We start from the raw sequence: 14,481 nt of genomic DNA on the forward strand, positions 1-14,481 counted from the left end.
GAAACACTAAATGCTAGTGGATGGTAAGGTAGTAGCTGTGTTCTGAGAAGTCTGATGAATAATTACCTGTTTCAGTTGTGGATTTGGGGTTTTGTCTTTGCAGATCACTAAACTCACAAAGAACTACAGATCACATTCTGCGTTGCTTGCCTTGCCATCTAAATTGTTTTATCATAAGGAGTTGGAAGTTTGTGCAGATGCTTCAGTAGTAACTTCTTTGTTGAATTGGGGGAAATTGCCCAGGAAAGGATTCCCATTAATTTTTCATGGAATAAGGGTATGTAAAACATTCATACAGTAAACTGCATAGGCTTGCTAGAAGTTTGCTGATTTCTTTAGGATAAATTCTAGAAAGGATATGAAAAAAAAGGTTAAACTGCCTTTCACAAGTAATGTAACTTCCTGACCATCTGGTTTTAAAAGCAACTGATGAAGTCAAATGTTTGCTAAGAAGTAGAGCAACTGCCTCTTGAAGTGCATTGTGGAGACATTTTCATAGAAGTTTGAATTCATAACCGATGACCAGACTGGAGTTACCATCAGCTGCTCTAGATTGCTTTTGATGAGAGTTTCCTACATTAAGGTGGATACAAGCCTCTGAAACTAAAGGATCATTAGAGCTTGACTTGGCAGGGGAAAAAGTAGTACCTTGGAAAAAAAAAAAATTTCTTTAGTCTTCCAAGAAGTTAGTGAGAAGTGGTAATATCTGCTGTGTGGAGTGGCTTGGATTAGAATTCTTCCACCTTGGAAAAAGCAAGACACCAGCTTATTAACATAAGTTATTCTGAGTTGAGATATAAATCCTTTGTTGCATACTTGAAATACTGTTGTTCTATCAATTATATTTATAAATGTATAAAAAATATAATATGTGAGGTGATACTTGTTCTGTAGAAAAGGTGTCTAGAGAGGATTAGAAATTATATACAACATTCCATCACTTTTTTTGCATTCAGGAGGTGTAAGAATAATGTATTAATAAATACATAGTCATTTCTGCATCTCATTTCCTTTCCCCCAATACAGGGCAGTGAAACACGTGAAGGTTGCAGTCCTTCCTGGTTTAATCCAGCTGAAGCAGTTCAAGTAATGATGTATTGTTGCCAGTTGGCTAGAAGTGAATACTCTGCCGTATCAGTGGCAGATATTGGAGTGATTGCACCATATCGTAAACAGGTATAATGTTTAACAGGTCTGATGTCTAATGAGCTTCCAAGTTGCTGTATTTCATCTCATGTATTTATAGGGTGGCTGTGGTTTGTTAAAGCAGGGGGGGCATATGTTAAAATTTCACTGTTGTGTATCATGATACACAGTGTATTAGCAGTCATTATGATGCTGCCATTGAAATCTAAAAGACAGCTGTAATGGCATTCTACTGGTTTTCAGTTTTAAATCAAACAGTTAAGGAGACCAATTTGGAAACAAGCAGATTTTTCAGTTGTTGGAAGTAATGAGTGCAAGTCAAGAATTCATTATCCAACAGCTGGAACAGCAGTCTGGTTCTGTCACACTCTGCACTGAAGACTGGAACAAAAGGGAATTATTGTGAAGTAGGTGGCATGACACCTTGTTGTGGTCTTGAGGACCACAGAGGAAACAATTGCTGTGGCTTCTTAGCTGTCCTGTAGTCAGACTTGAAGTTTGTAATGCTATTTAAACCTCTAGAGAATGTTAAACATTAGTTTCAAATGCTGTGCTTTATTTTTAAATGTATTTATATCCGGATGTGTTAAGTATGTGATGTTCACTTTCATTTTAAAAATAAACTTAATCTCCTTTCAGTTGCAGAGCAGATTTTGGACAATGCACATAATTCTCCTTGGTGTTCACATCTCAGTATTCAGAACCTTGCAGGTGTGGCTTGAGGGAAACACTGAGGTGTATGAGAAAGACCAAGCCCTCCTGAAGAAATCTCACTTGCCCATTAAAGCTTTGCTTTTATTGATCCAGCTGGTCAGGTTCATGCACCTGCCTGTGTTTACAGTTATTATTTGTTTTTTCAAATATGTATAGTGTTGATGTGACTGGATTTCTTACACTTCTAAACAATGATTTCACATAATTTAATGTGATTTTGTCCTTCATCTGCCTATAATATAAGGTATTATAGAAAGTAACTTTGTATTGCAGGAACACTGATGAGAAAGTAGTCTTTGACTGTAAAAATCTTGAGCTTAGTCAGGCAGGATTTCTTTTTTTAGTGCACTTCAGTTATAATCTCTGAACAACTTCTAGCAGATGGCAGTACAGCAGTCCCACACATACCAGGATCCCAGTGCCTGAGACTCCTTGTTTTCTTTCTCTTTTGGTGGGTACTTAAGATCATATCTCACTTCTGCCTTTCATTCTGCATGATGCACCTGGCAAGCAAAGGTGGAATCCTTGTCATCTTCTTGAAGGGCTGAATGATGCACATCGGAGCAAGAGGATTTAAGGATCTGAGTTATTCTTCTCTTTAAAATCTGGACTACTAAAAATCTCTCTCATTCTGTTCAATTTATGGTGGAGTACTCCTTCACCTTCTAAGTTGTGCATTAGCTGTGATACTTTCTTGTAGGAAAAGTTACTATTTTATTATAAAATCATACTGATGGATGATAGCTTGGTGTATTCATTCCTTATGACATTGCCATGTTAAAGCACATACATGTATATGTGGTATGATTCTGGTTTTGAAGCAGTCCACTCTCAAATGTAACACTATTCCTACATGCTTTTTTTCTTTTTTTCTTTTTTTCTTTTTTTTTCTTTTTTTTTTTTTTGATAGGTGGAAAAAATTAGATTTCTTCTCAGAAGTATTGATTTGGAAGACATAAAGGTTGGCACAGTCGAAGAGTTTCAAGGGCAGGAGTACATGGTTATCATCTTATCAACAGTACGTAAATTTCCTGTGGTCCTATTGAGAATTTTTACCTGTTTCTAATTCTCTGTGCCTCATTTTGGATATAGGCCTTTAAAAAATTTAGAAGCCATATTTTTGTCAGTCTGTCACAGTATTTGAAAACAGAGCTTATTAGGTGCATGCTTGTAGAGTTAGTCTTCTCTTTAAAATCTGGATTATTAAAAATCTGTTGATTCTGTTTAAATGATGGTAGTAGTACTTCACATTTGTAGCTTGGAGGAGGAGTCTGGGATTTTCTCACTTTTTTTTCCTGGGGGCAGTAGTACCAGGATTACTTTCACTGTTCCCTGTCATACCATAGTTTTTCAACCCACTATTGGATCTCTCTTAAGTAGTTCTAGCTATGTACTGCACTCTTATTTATAAGAATTCATTATTCAGGTCATAAAATTTTTCTTTTTTCAAAGATAGGTTCAAATATAGATGAAATTTGGGTGAAAAACTAATGAGTCGTAGTTTTAGCACACTACTTGCTTTGGCTGTTTTTCCTATGCTAAGTCAAAGCACACTGAGGCTACTGAAGAAAGCATACGGAAAGACACATTGTGAATTCTCATTCAACAGAGTGGATTGTTTCAGTAAGGAAATACTATGTTAAAGTTATACTGTGTTATGTTGTGATCTCATAATTTTATTTCTAAAACTGTCCATAATTAATTTTAGGTACGATCTCAGAAAGTCGTAATTGATGATGAAAAACAGTCTTTGGGCTTTCTCTGTAACCCAAAGAGATTTAATGTGGCAGTTACTAGAGCAAAAGCTTTGCTGATTGTTGTGGGAAATCCTCACGTTCTTGTGAAAGTAAGTTTGGGGTTTACATCTTTGAATTGTGTATGTTATTTGCCAGAGCAGTTGAATGACTTTGTGGTTAATCTGATGTGAGGAAGCATCAGAATATGTCAGGAACTTGTACACTGTCCTCAGTCTGCATTTGGGAATATCTGATCTCCACGGGTTCCACACGAATGGACAGCTCAGGCACACACACAGTAGGTTTCCGAGCACAAGGGAAATGGTGCTCTGTCCATACAGACTCCTAGCTCCTTTTTGTCTCCAGCAGGGAGGCTCTGACCTCCTCTAAAGTTTTCCAGCAGCCTGCAAGTCCAGTGAATAACCTCACACAATCAGGTTCTTCACAAAATGTAGTTGTGTCACTTTTTAAATGGAGGGTGGCAGAAACGATTGTTCCCGATTAATGCAATGAGTGCTAGGGAGGGGAGGGCTCCTTCTGAGCTCATGCATGGTCCTTTCCGAGGAGTAAGTTGAGCTTTTCTTACTATCTCATTTTATGTCAGACTTCGTGAACAACAAGGAAGACAGGACTCCAGAAATAGTCTGAATCAAAATTTCTCCCACACCTAACATGTAATTGTATGTAGTATAGAGCAGCTGTAGGTACCTTCCTCACATGATGCACAACACTTGCAGCATTTGTAAGAGTTCTGTTTCCAGAAGAGGACCTATTAAATCTCTTACATTCATGTGCCATGTTAATTTGTTTGAAACTTCACAGAGCACCATGATCACAGTTACATATTAATTTTCTCTTGCAGGATCCCTGTTTTTCTGCACTGTTAGAATACAGTTTAATGAACAGAGTTTATATAGGTTGTGACCTGCCCACAGAGCTGGAACACCTGCAGAAGTGAGTGTCTGGTCTTCACTTTAACCTTGCTAGATATTGATCAGTTTACAGTAATTTCAGAGCTCGTGTCATTTGAAAGATTGATCAGTACATCAACCTGTGTTATCATTGTAGGATTGAATTTTGCATTCCTAGGAAAACATTGTGTAAACATAATGACATGTAATCTAACCCTGTCTTCTCCCCACCCCAAATGAGAGTCAGAGCATTAATTATTCAATAAGTGCTGTTGTTGACTTTGGTATCTCATGTATCCCCAAATGATAATGGTATATTTGATGATCATAAGGTGGAGGGTACAGCAGAAGTATTTAAGGTGATTTCACTGTAGTTAAAAACAAAGTGCTTGAAATTGGATTTAAATATGTGCCTTCTGATAACGTGTAATAAATACACTGGTCAGTGGGTATTATATACTAGGTTATACTATTTTTTTTTAATCAAAACTGTTGTTTGTGGAAAGGTAAGCAGCAAGATTTTTATGTTACTCCCTTTAATTGACAGGTGTGACTAGTTTTTTGTATTCAAGATGCATGCAAGAGTTTGGTATTCATCTGTTTTGAAACTAACAACACTTATGAGAAATTCAGTCCTGAGCAGATCAAGCATTTTTTGTCCTCAGGGAGAGCCAGATGTTCTGAAATGGATAGAAGTTTCTGCAAACAAGATTATTTTTTTTTAGGAAGTGCAAAAGTTTGAATTAAGAGTACAAAACAGTAGTGGCACCTTGCTAGCTTTTCTGTTTAAAATGTATATTACTGTGCCTCTGCAAAGAGCAGTATGCCTGAATCCTCCAGGCTTAAGGAGAAAAGTGCTGAAGGATCTTACGTTAGCTTTTCCTTATTCTGTGATTGTTTCAGCTTCTCAGTTTTCTCAGACTTGTGTGGTGCCGCCTAAAACTGGACTGTCCCAAGAACATAGATGTGTGTTTCATTGTTGTGGGAGCCTTACAGTAATATATCTATGATGTGAACTGGAATGATACATTAAATATGTCCACTCAACTGATACTGGGTACCTTAAGCCAAAACCCTACTTGCAGTTTTGAAGGCCTTTGTACACAGAGCTGGGATCACACAGGGCGTTCTTGGTTTCCACTGTAGTTTAGCCATCTGGTGTGGTACATGTCAGACCAATGCCTCAAGTAGTGGGTTAAAGAAAAAAAGAAAATTAAACCTGTGTTTTATCTTTCTGTAAATGTGCTATAGAATAAAGTATTGTGTTTTATTTTGGAAAAATTAAAATTATAGGTTAGCAGTATTTTTTCTCTTGGCTTAATTCAGCACTGTGCTTTCCCATTAAAGAGTATTTTTCTCTCTTCCTTGTCCTCTCCTTGGTGATTAAGTCTTGCTACACAGCACTTCAGGAATAGCTCAACAATTAAACACTGTGTTTAAAAATTGCAAGTACAACAGGATGGCTTTCTGTAACAAACAGGAGGTGTTAGATAGGAGTACAGACTACAGAGAAACAAATGAAGGAGGAGAAAAAGATGGGAAGCTTCTGTTTGCCTTGTTTATAATCCTCTCATGTCGTTTCTATTCCTGGTATGCACTGTGCTTCTTTCCCTTGCAATGCACAATACGTTGATACTGCAACTTACATGCACTCCTCTTAAGGAAAGGTAGTAGTGTTGAATCTGCATATGGGTGCCTAAAGGTGCTGTTCTAGCTGGTGGCTGGGGGAGCTGGGTGGTGCTTTGTGGCTTTTCAGTTCTTTCATAAAACCACACAGGTGATAATGCTGAAGGGAGGTCCATGAAACATACCCTGTGTGTCCAGTCCTAACATGCTCAGACATGTCTTTATTAGCAATAGTAAAGCTAGTCCCCAGAATTCTTTTGCTTCAGTAAAAGCCTGGGGCATTTGGTGCTTTTTTGTGAACAGAGAGAGCTCTCTGTTAATGTGCCCTTTAGTACAATGGTGCTTAGTGAAAGTCTGTGTTTTCATAAGAGATCCATGTATTCCTAACAATATAGCACTTCCCCATGTCTGGAAGTGTTCAAGGCCGGGCTGGTTGGAGCTCTGAGTGAGCTGATCTAGTGGAAGGTGTTCCTGTCCACAGAAGGGGGCCTAGAACTAGATGATATTTAAAATCCCTCCCAAGCCAGGCTATTCAATAATTCTGTGATGCTCTGTCAAACAACAAAACATGGCCCTGTCTGAGTACCAGAGACATGATCCCAGTCACTGACAACTTGGAAGATAATGGCTATCACAGTATTTGTGTGTGTTTAGAGGGCACTTAGCAGCCAAAAGAGCAGTGAAGCTACTGTAAGGGGAAAGGGGACACAGTGTTGTGCCTCATTGTGAGGCTTTTTAAGCAACAACATGTACCATGTTGACACAAAGACAAAATCATGCTGCAGAGGCCAAGTGCTAGTGCTGCAAATTTGTTACTTCAATTGGTCCTTGACAGCAGAGTGACCCTGGGGCAAAGGAAGGTGGCAGGGCCTGCAGCATGACCTGGCAGAGCAGCCCAGCCAGAGCAAGGTGTAGTTCCTGCTGCACTGGAAGGCCTGCCCTTGGCACAGAGCAGGTGGCCAGGCCAGCTGGGACAGAGAGCTGAGCCAAACCCATACACAGCCCTGGCAGCAGGGAGCAGGGAGGGCAGAAGCATGAAAATATGCATATTGTCAGCTCTTGGCAATTTGCTGAAAACAGCTTTTGGGAAGTCAAGGGCCTTTGGTGGTTTCCATTCTGTTTTTTAAGAGCTGTGCCCTGGGGCATTGAAGAGGATGAGGCAGTGAGAGCAGAAGGGTAGTGAAAGTCTCCCCTTTGGTTTCCCTTAAATTAATGAGCAAACTTCCCAGATGGGATAAGTGAGGCAGAAGAAGAAATCCAACATAAACATTCTGTTTAGACTGCCTAAAATGAAGACATCCTTTGTGTGTAACAGAAAAGTGATCAAAAGGCATTTTCGCCTTGCATCTCTTCTGTTTTGGAAAGAGCTTTCTGCAGATTGTTGGGGTCTTGGTGTGGAAAAGAACTGTGCCTGAAGCCCTCCAGATGTGTATTTCCATCCTTGAAACTGCACACTGGTTTTCGTGGGCTCCCTACCTCTGCCACAGTCCAGCAGCCTGTGCAGAAAGGGCAGGTGCTGGCATGGGCAGAGCCAGTCAAATTCAGCATGTGCTGTACTGTTGTTTTGCTGGCAGGTGATGCAATTTCTTCTGTCCAAATTTCTGTAGTCTTGAGGTTGTGCTTGAGTTGCCTCTTTTAAGACTTGGCATTTATCAGATGTGGTGATTTTTGGCTTTAGACCCAAGGAATTGCTGGTAGTAGGCTAGAAAATAGCTGCAATTAACTTTCTCAGGCTGGTCATTAATTTTGCTTAAGCCATCACTCATTTTTAAAAACAACTTGTTTGCCAGTCGTCTGTCAGATTTCTTCATCTGAATAATACAATCAAGGGGTTTTTTAAATGTGTTATACTTGGTACTGCTAGCCAGGCAATAAGTCATCCCAGATACATTCTGTCCTGTTTGCACTGAAAATGGTAACTAATATTATTTCTTTTTACTTTATTGTATCCAGAATTTAAGTCTTAAAAATGTTTGTGTGCTGCAAGTGTGTGGCCTCTATGGTAGTGCCTTGTACATTTGTATATGGAGTCATTGCTACCACCACAGCAAAACCTAACTAGAGAAAACTTCAAAAACAGATTAAAAAAAAGTGAGTCACAGCAGATGCATATGGAAAGTAACAAATAACAAAAAAAAAAAGCAGAATTAATTTTTACTGAATTTATTAATAGTAGAAATAAAAATACATTCATTATAAGCAGATTAATGCTATGTTTTATATTGCTGCATAATCTTTATCCAGATTAAACTGCACATCTGCCTGGGATTGAAGGTAACAAGATCTGGTCTGGTTTTAAAAGCCAATCTGTATTGTCCTGCTGCCTGCTTGTAGAGATACCCTAAAATAAGTTACTGTTGTTTCCTCACCATGAGAAATGTGAACAGTTCAACGTAGTTTTCCCTCTGTTTCTTATGTCGTAGTGTTTGTGTCACTCTTTGTATACCCAGAAAAGAACAGAGTGATGCCTTTAATCATAGCATGCAAAGGAGTAGCACTTGGTAAGAATCAGCTTTGCCTTTACCATTCCTGAAGAAGTGGTAGCACAAGTTTGGTGACAGTGCTTTGAACTGCATGTTCGTTGGTCTCAAACACGTTCCTTCTATAAATGATGTTTCAGAGAGTTTTAAGAGTAAATTTTCCAGTGATCCATGTGGAAATCAACTCTTACCTCACAACACTGTAGATACATTTTTAAAAAATATCTTGAATACAGTGAAGTGCTTCAAAATTACATTTTCTCTGTTTACGTCTGTTTGTCCCCAGTGCATCAAACTCCTCATTATTTCCTACAAAATAAAAATACGTTTGCAATCCAGGAGCAATCTATGTTCCAGAAATTATTATTTTAGTAATTCCTGGTTTCTTACTGTAAAATGAATTTGCCATTTATTGGTTTTTATGCTGGGAGTTTTTGCACTGCACTTGTGGCTGGAAACCCATAGCACATCAAACTTTGCAATTCACAAGCCTGAAGTTGCAGAAATTTGTATTGAAACAAAACTCCAGATAAAACTTGTATCAGCAAGCCTTTTGCTGAATGTTAACTCTTAAGGAACTTATGTAGATCTGTTTAAGATTTCAACTCTTTCCCCCTCCCCCCCCCCAATCTCCTTTTTGTGCAATAGGTAGGTATGTATGCAGAAACTCTCACCAAGTGGGAGGAGGAGGTTAATGCAGTACCCTGAGTACCTGTATGTGAATGTAGACAACTGACGGTACATTAAAAGTGTGAATAAACCCACAATTTCCGTGCAGCCAGGCCTGTGGACCTGTGGATTTACTTACCTCATTTTAAAGACTGGGAAATGCTGAAATGTTTAAGAACATGAGGAATGAAACCATCCCAGTTTCTGTTTAAAGGTTATCCCAAACATTAGCTACTAAAAAATATCAGTGTACTGTTTGCACCTGGAAAATTAACTTCTTTCTTACTGAGTATTTTTGATACTTTAAAATGCAGCTGATTTACACAATGCAGATACAAGATCTGTGTAAGGACATTCTCCACTCTCCAGTGACTGCAAAGCTAAAAATCCCACTAAAAGCCCAGGAGGTAGTATGATTTATTAAATGTTCAGGATGCGCATTGTCTCTACAGTGTGTATTTGCATGCATGGGGCTGAAAACCTTTAAATGATGACTTTCAGTCAGGTACATATTGAATCTCTTTCTCCCTTTTTACCAGGATAGTACAGTTTCAGTGTGAGCTTTTGAGCAGCTGCTGCCTATTTTGTGGTACATGTACGCAATGTCTCGATCCATTAACACCTGAATGGTTCCATTAGCACAGATAGAATGAGACAGGTACCTCAGCAATTATTCCACCTCACTGACATCTCCTGCATCAGCAGCGCCTGGGGAGACACGCACCTCCCTGTCCCTGGCAGAGCAAGGAATTACTGCACACCCTCTGCAGAGCTGCAAAAGGGTTGTGTTTAAAGAAACCATGTAGCCTGACCCAGGTCCTGCTACCAGCAGTTCCATGCCATGTATTGTAGATTTTGGTAGAGTCACTCCTGCTTTCCATTGTGTGATGCGGAGCAAGGTTGATAACAACACTTCGTTTCGTTTTTCAGAAAATAGGCTTTTGCAGGTTTTACTAGTTGATATTCCTTTAACACTGTTTTCTAGTTTCATTTATTTTGCTAATGAAAAATGTGTATTTGTTTTACATTCCCATAAGAAAACACTGAAATCTAATATCATAGACTAATTTTCCTTTTGTGGCTTTAGAATCATGATGAACAGCTACAGACCACAAACAGCTGGATGCCCAGGGGCAGGATTATATTTTCTGCAGATATTACCTGTGTTGCTTGACTTGACTGTTATTTTTTTACTTTACTTTTTCTCCTTATGTGAAAATGTCATTATATCGTAATTAATTCTGCTCCAGCAGAAGCTTTATTTAATAATATATGCCTCTAACCTTTCTCCATCAAATATCTTCGCTGTATTGTCATATACTAGCAGCTTGTGAATAAGCATGAAAGTTATTCATATGGTGTAATTTTCTGTATCAAAAAGCTAACAAATACATATTTAATATCTTAGAAAAGCCTTCAAAAGAATCTAGTACATCAAATAATTATTTTTGAGTATATCTACCAAATTTGTCATTTTGTCCAAGTGTATTTGATATAGTTGGCTTCAGATGTGGCTTTCTGAATTCCTGGTGTAACTCCTGCTCTTCCCTCTGGTCTCTCAGCAAAACACATCAGTTACAAGAAGCTGTAGAGACATTACAGCATGGTGAAGAGCTGGAAAGCTTTCAGTTCTTGCCAGTTTTCACAAGACATGATCTGACACTAGCAGGGTTAGGAAGAAGGCACATCCATTCCACATCCTTCATAGCAGGACGGTGTCTGCCCTTCCCTTGTTTGTTTGCGTTAGCTGATACAGTGTGATCTCTACAGTTTCTCTTCAGGGCAGACTGCATGGCCCATAGTTCCCCATGTAAAATGGGGGCTGGTGGATGGGAAGGAGTGTGTTCCATTTTTAGTAGAACTTCAGGGTTCAAGCAGTTACATTGAAAATTTTTGAGATTACTTTTTAATTAACTCCTTAATAAACAGTTTGCAGACTAGCTGTTTCCTTTAATTTGGTGGGAATTTTACCGTATTTTTGAATAAGCTCTAGTAGATAATGATGGGATATAAAGTATCTCCTGATAATACAATACATTGATTTGATCTTCTTGCTACTTTCCAAAGAAAATGCTAGTTTAGTGTAACTTTATTTTCTGCATCATGGCTGACAACTTTACCATCCCTGCCCACTGTCTGCTCTGTTCAGCTCTCAGGGTTTCATCTGTTCTAAGTTTGTATAAGGAACTTTGCCTCTTGTCTCTGTCTGGACAAACAAAATGGACTTGTAGCTTGAGTTTATAGCCTTAGGCATGCTTTGGCAATAGGGGCTTGTGTCAAAATTAGTATTTCATAATACAAATTCAGAATAATGAGAAATTATGCAACCACTGATATTTACTAGTCAGAGGTAAGGAGTTCAATGCAACCAGGATAATCCTGGAGACCTCCACATTACTACACCTGGATTACAGAGCACCCAGCAAGAGCCCACTTGCTAAGCCATGCACAAATGGAGACCATTTACACACACGTGCAGTGGTTTAGCTTTGGTAATGTGAGTATTTCCACTTTTTTAAGTGTGGCTGGCTTTGTGGGCCAATAAAATTAAGAAAGTGTGTTGGGTTATAGAAGCAAGGTGGTAACCAGCAGCACCTGCAGGTTTGCCAAAACTAACAAAATGCCACATGAATTTAGAAAGTTTTGCCCAAGGCTTCATTCATAGGATTACAAGAAAAACCTGTTATGTTGATAGATGAGAATCCAGCCCTTCATTAGATGTGTTGCATGTAATCTCACCCTAATAGCTCTTGAGGGAACATCCATTACAAAGCTCAGTGTTTGCAGCCAGGAATAGAGGGACGTGATTTGCAGACACTGTACAGCACTTAACCACACTGCATCCCCAAGGCATATTTTCTTTCTGGCTTTGGGCATCTTTCCAGATGTAAGACAGACATGAAATGCTACCTGTGTAATATAAGGCCATAGAAGAGGTTTAGTGTGGAAGAGACCTCTGGAAATCACCTAGTCCATCCTCCCTGTTCTGAGCCTGTCCAACAGGGTCTTGTTGCTCAGGGCCATGTACAGTTGGATTTTAGTAGTTCCAAGGTTCCAGAGTCCACAGTTTCTCTGGCCAACTTCTTCCAGAGTTAGACCACAATTATGGTAATTTTTTTTTTATTCCTTATGTAAATTTCTACTGTACAAATGTGTCCTCAAAAGAAGATGAAGAGAAAAATGTTTCTTCAATAATGTGAAATAAGACTAAGTCAATTTAAAAAAAAAAAAATCTTGTCTAAACTGTCTTAAGCAGGCAGAAATTCCTTGCAACGAATCTGGGAGAATATGTTTTCAATTTTTGCCAATGTAAGGGCTGGTAATTACTGTCTCTGGATCAAGACAGAAATCATATTATTTCCATGTTATTTATCAGTTTAGTTTGCCTTCTGATAATTTTAAGCACCAAATTTACTTAGCATTTTAACATAAAATCAGACTATTCAAGAGGATGCATATTACAAAAAAAATGTTTCTTATTCAGGTTTTCAGCTCTAATTTTACCTAGTTCGAAGTCACGGGAGGCTAGGATGCTCTGAGAGATAGTCCTAAAATAGTCCTAGAATCTAGAGATACTGGCAGCAAAAATGACAGTCACATTTAATGACCTTGTGTGACATTGCCTAGCACTCCAGATTCCTGGGAACTGGTTCCTGTTCCTTTCTGCTCAGACCAGACAGGTATCTTGCCTTTGTATCATACTACACCTGAGCTACTAAGCCTCATCAAGAGCTGAGATAAGGCTACTGGATGGACTAGAAGGAATTCAGAATTTGTCACTTACTTCAGAGCATTGGGCACTTTGGTTGTAGCAACGGTTCAGACCCAACTGCTGGATGTGGTATGATAGAACCATTTACATTGGAAAGGTAAACATCATTGAGTCCAGCCATTAACTCAGCTCTGCTAAAGTCCACCACTAAGGCATGACCCGAAGTGACACATCTTCAGCTTTTTTAAATACCTCCAGGGATGATGACTCAGCCACTCTGCTGGGAAGTCAGTTCCAATGCTTGACAACCCTTTCTGTGAAAAAACTTTTCCTGATGTCCAGTCTGAACCTCCTATGGCACAACTTGAGGCCATTTCTTCTTGTGTCACTTGTTACCTGGGAGGAGAAACTGACCACCACCTGGGTACAGTTTCGTTTCAGGTACTTGCAGAGAGTGATAAGGTCTCCCCTTACACAAGTCTCCTTATCTCCAGGCTAAACAACTCCAGCTCCCTCAGCGCTCCTCATTAGACTTGTACTCCAGTCCCTTCCCCCCCAGCTTTGTTGCCCTTCTCTGGACTTGCGCCAGTACCTCAATGTCTTTCGTGTAATGAAGGCCCCAGAACTGAACACAGGACTTGAGGTGTGACCTCACCAGTGCCAAATACAGGGATCCTGAGGAAAAAGGTACCTGGGGTGCCTTTGTCACCTGGGGACAAAGATATGGTGCTGGGGATGCTGAGTTTGCAGATGCAAACAGTGCTGTAGCAGAGAGCCTGCTAGTGCGCAGCAAACTTGACTTGGTCAGGCCATACTGGGCTGCGCAAGTAACAGGTGCAGCATGCATGTAGAAGTTGAGACTCCTGTGGCAGATTTTATGCATTTCTGTCAGAAACAGGGCAGTCCTACCACAGGATGCAGTGTAGATGCTGCCTGCTACTGCTGCCAGTTCTAATGGGCAAAAACACGTTTCCGCTGTGCTACATCAGGGAAGATCTGTGGCTCCGATATTGCTCGTTTCTTTTAAGAATTTACTCTTTCTCACATGTATTTGAGTTCTAAATTTTTTGAGAAATGCTGCAAGAATTTTTTTCTTTCTGAGTTCTTTACTTCAGTCCCTTCTAATTCTCTGAGCTGAAACTTAGCCAAAATATTCTTGTATAAGCTATAGTCAAAGGGGAAAAGATGATTATGAGTTCTTAAATAGTAAAACCAGATGTTTTAATTCTTTCTCTTTGTTGCTATATTATTATTAAAAATGGCTGTATTATAAACTTGGCAAAGCATTCGTTTTTTTAGTAGTTTTTGTCCAGTCTTGTTGGACATATGTATTTTGGCATCCATGAGAAAACAGGCCTAAATCTGAAAATTAATACCAGGAAATCTCCATTTGTATATGCCCATTTGCAAACATTAGACAACAGAAGCCACTGAAGGTGGTAATTTTGTTCTGCATTACCTTTTCTGGGATATAAAATGAAGAATGG

General features: G+C 39.2%; 1 protein-coding gene across 3 annotated transcripts in view; it reads left to right on the forward strand.

Annotated features, from left to right (window-relative positions):
* Window positions 1-5,818, forward strand: part of MOV10L1 (Mov10 like RNA helicase 1) — a 31,634-nt gene extending 25,816 nt beyond the window's left edge. For 2 of the 3 annotated variants that reach the window (XM_066184549.1, XM_066184551.1), the window contains exons 22-27: window positions 104-277; window positions 1,027-1,176; window positions 2,771-2,878; window positions 3,569-3,706; window positions 4,459-4,550; window positions 5,411-5,818. In XM_066184549.1, coding sequence (XP_066040646.1) covers window positions 104-277; window positions 1,027-1,176; window positions 2,771-2,878; window positions 3,569-3,706; window positions 4,459-4,550; window positions 5,411-5,447 — 699 coding nt within the window. In that variant the 3' untranslated portion in view covers window positions 5,448-5,818. Of the gene's footprint in view, window positions 1-103; window positions 278-1,026; window positions 1,177-2,770; window positions 2,879-3,568; window positions 3,707-4,458; window positions 4,551-5,054 lie in introns of all 3 variants that reach the window. The other variant, XM_066184550.1, reaches the window with a different exon arrangement.
* Window positions 5,819-14,481: the final 8,663 nt, after the last annotated feature.

Source organism: Chamaea fasciata, unplaced genomic scaffold, assembly GCF_029207755.1.
Source record: "Chamaea fasciata isolate MVZ Bird 193981 ecotype frontalis unplaced genomic scaffold, bChaFas1.0.hap1 SCAF_5, whole genome shotgun sequence".
Lineage (NCBI taxonomy): Eukaryota > Metazoa > Chordata > Aves > Passeriformes > Sylviidae > Chamaea > Chamaea fasciata.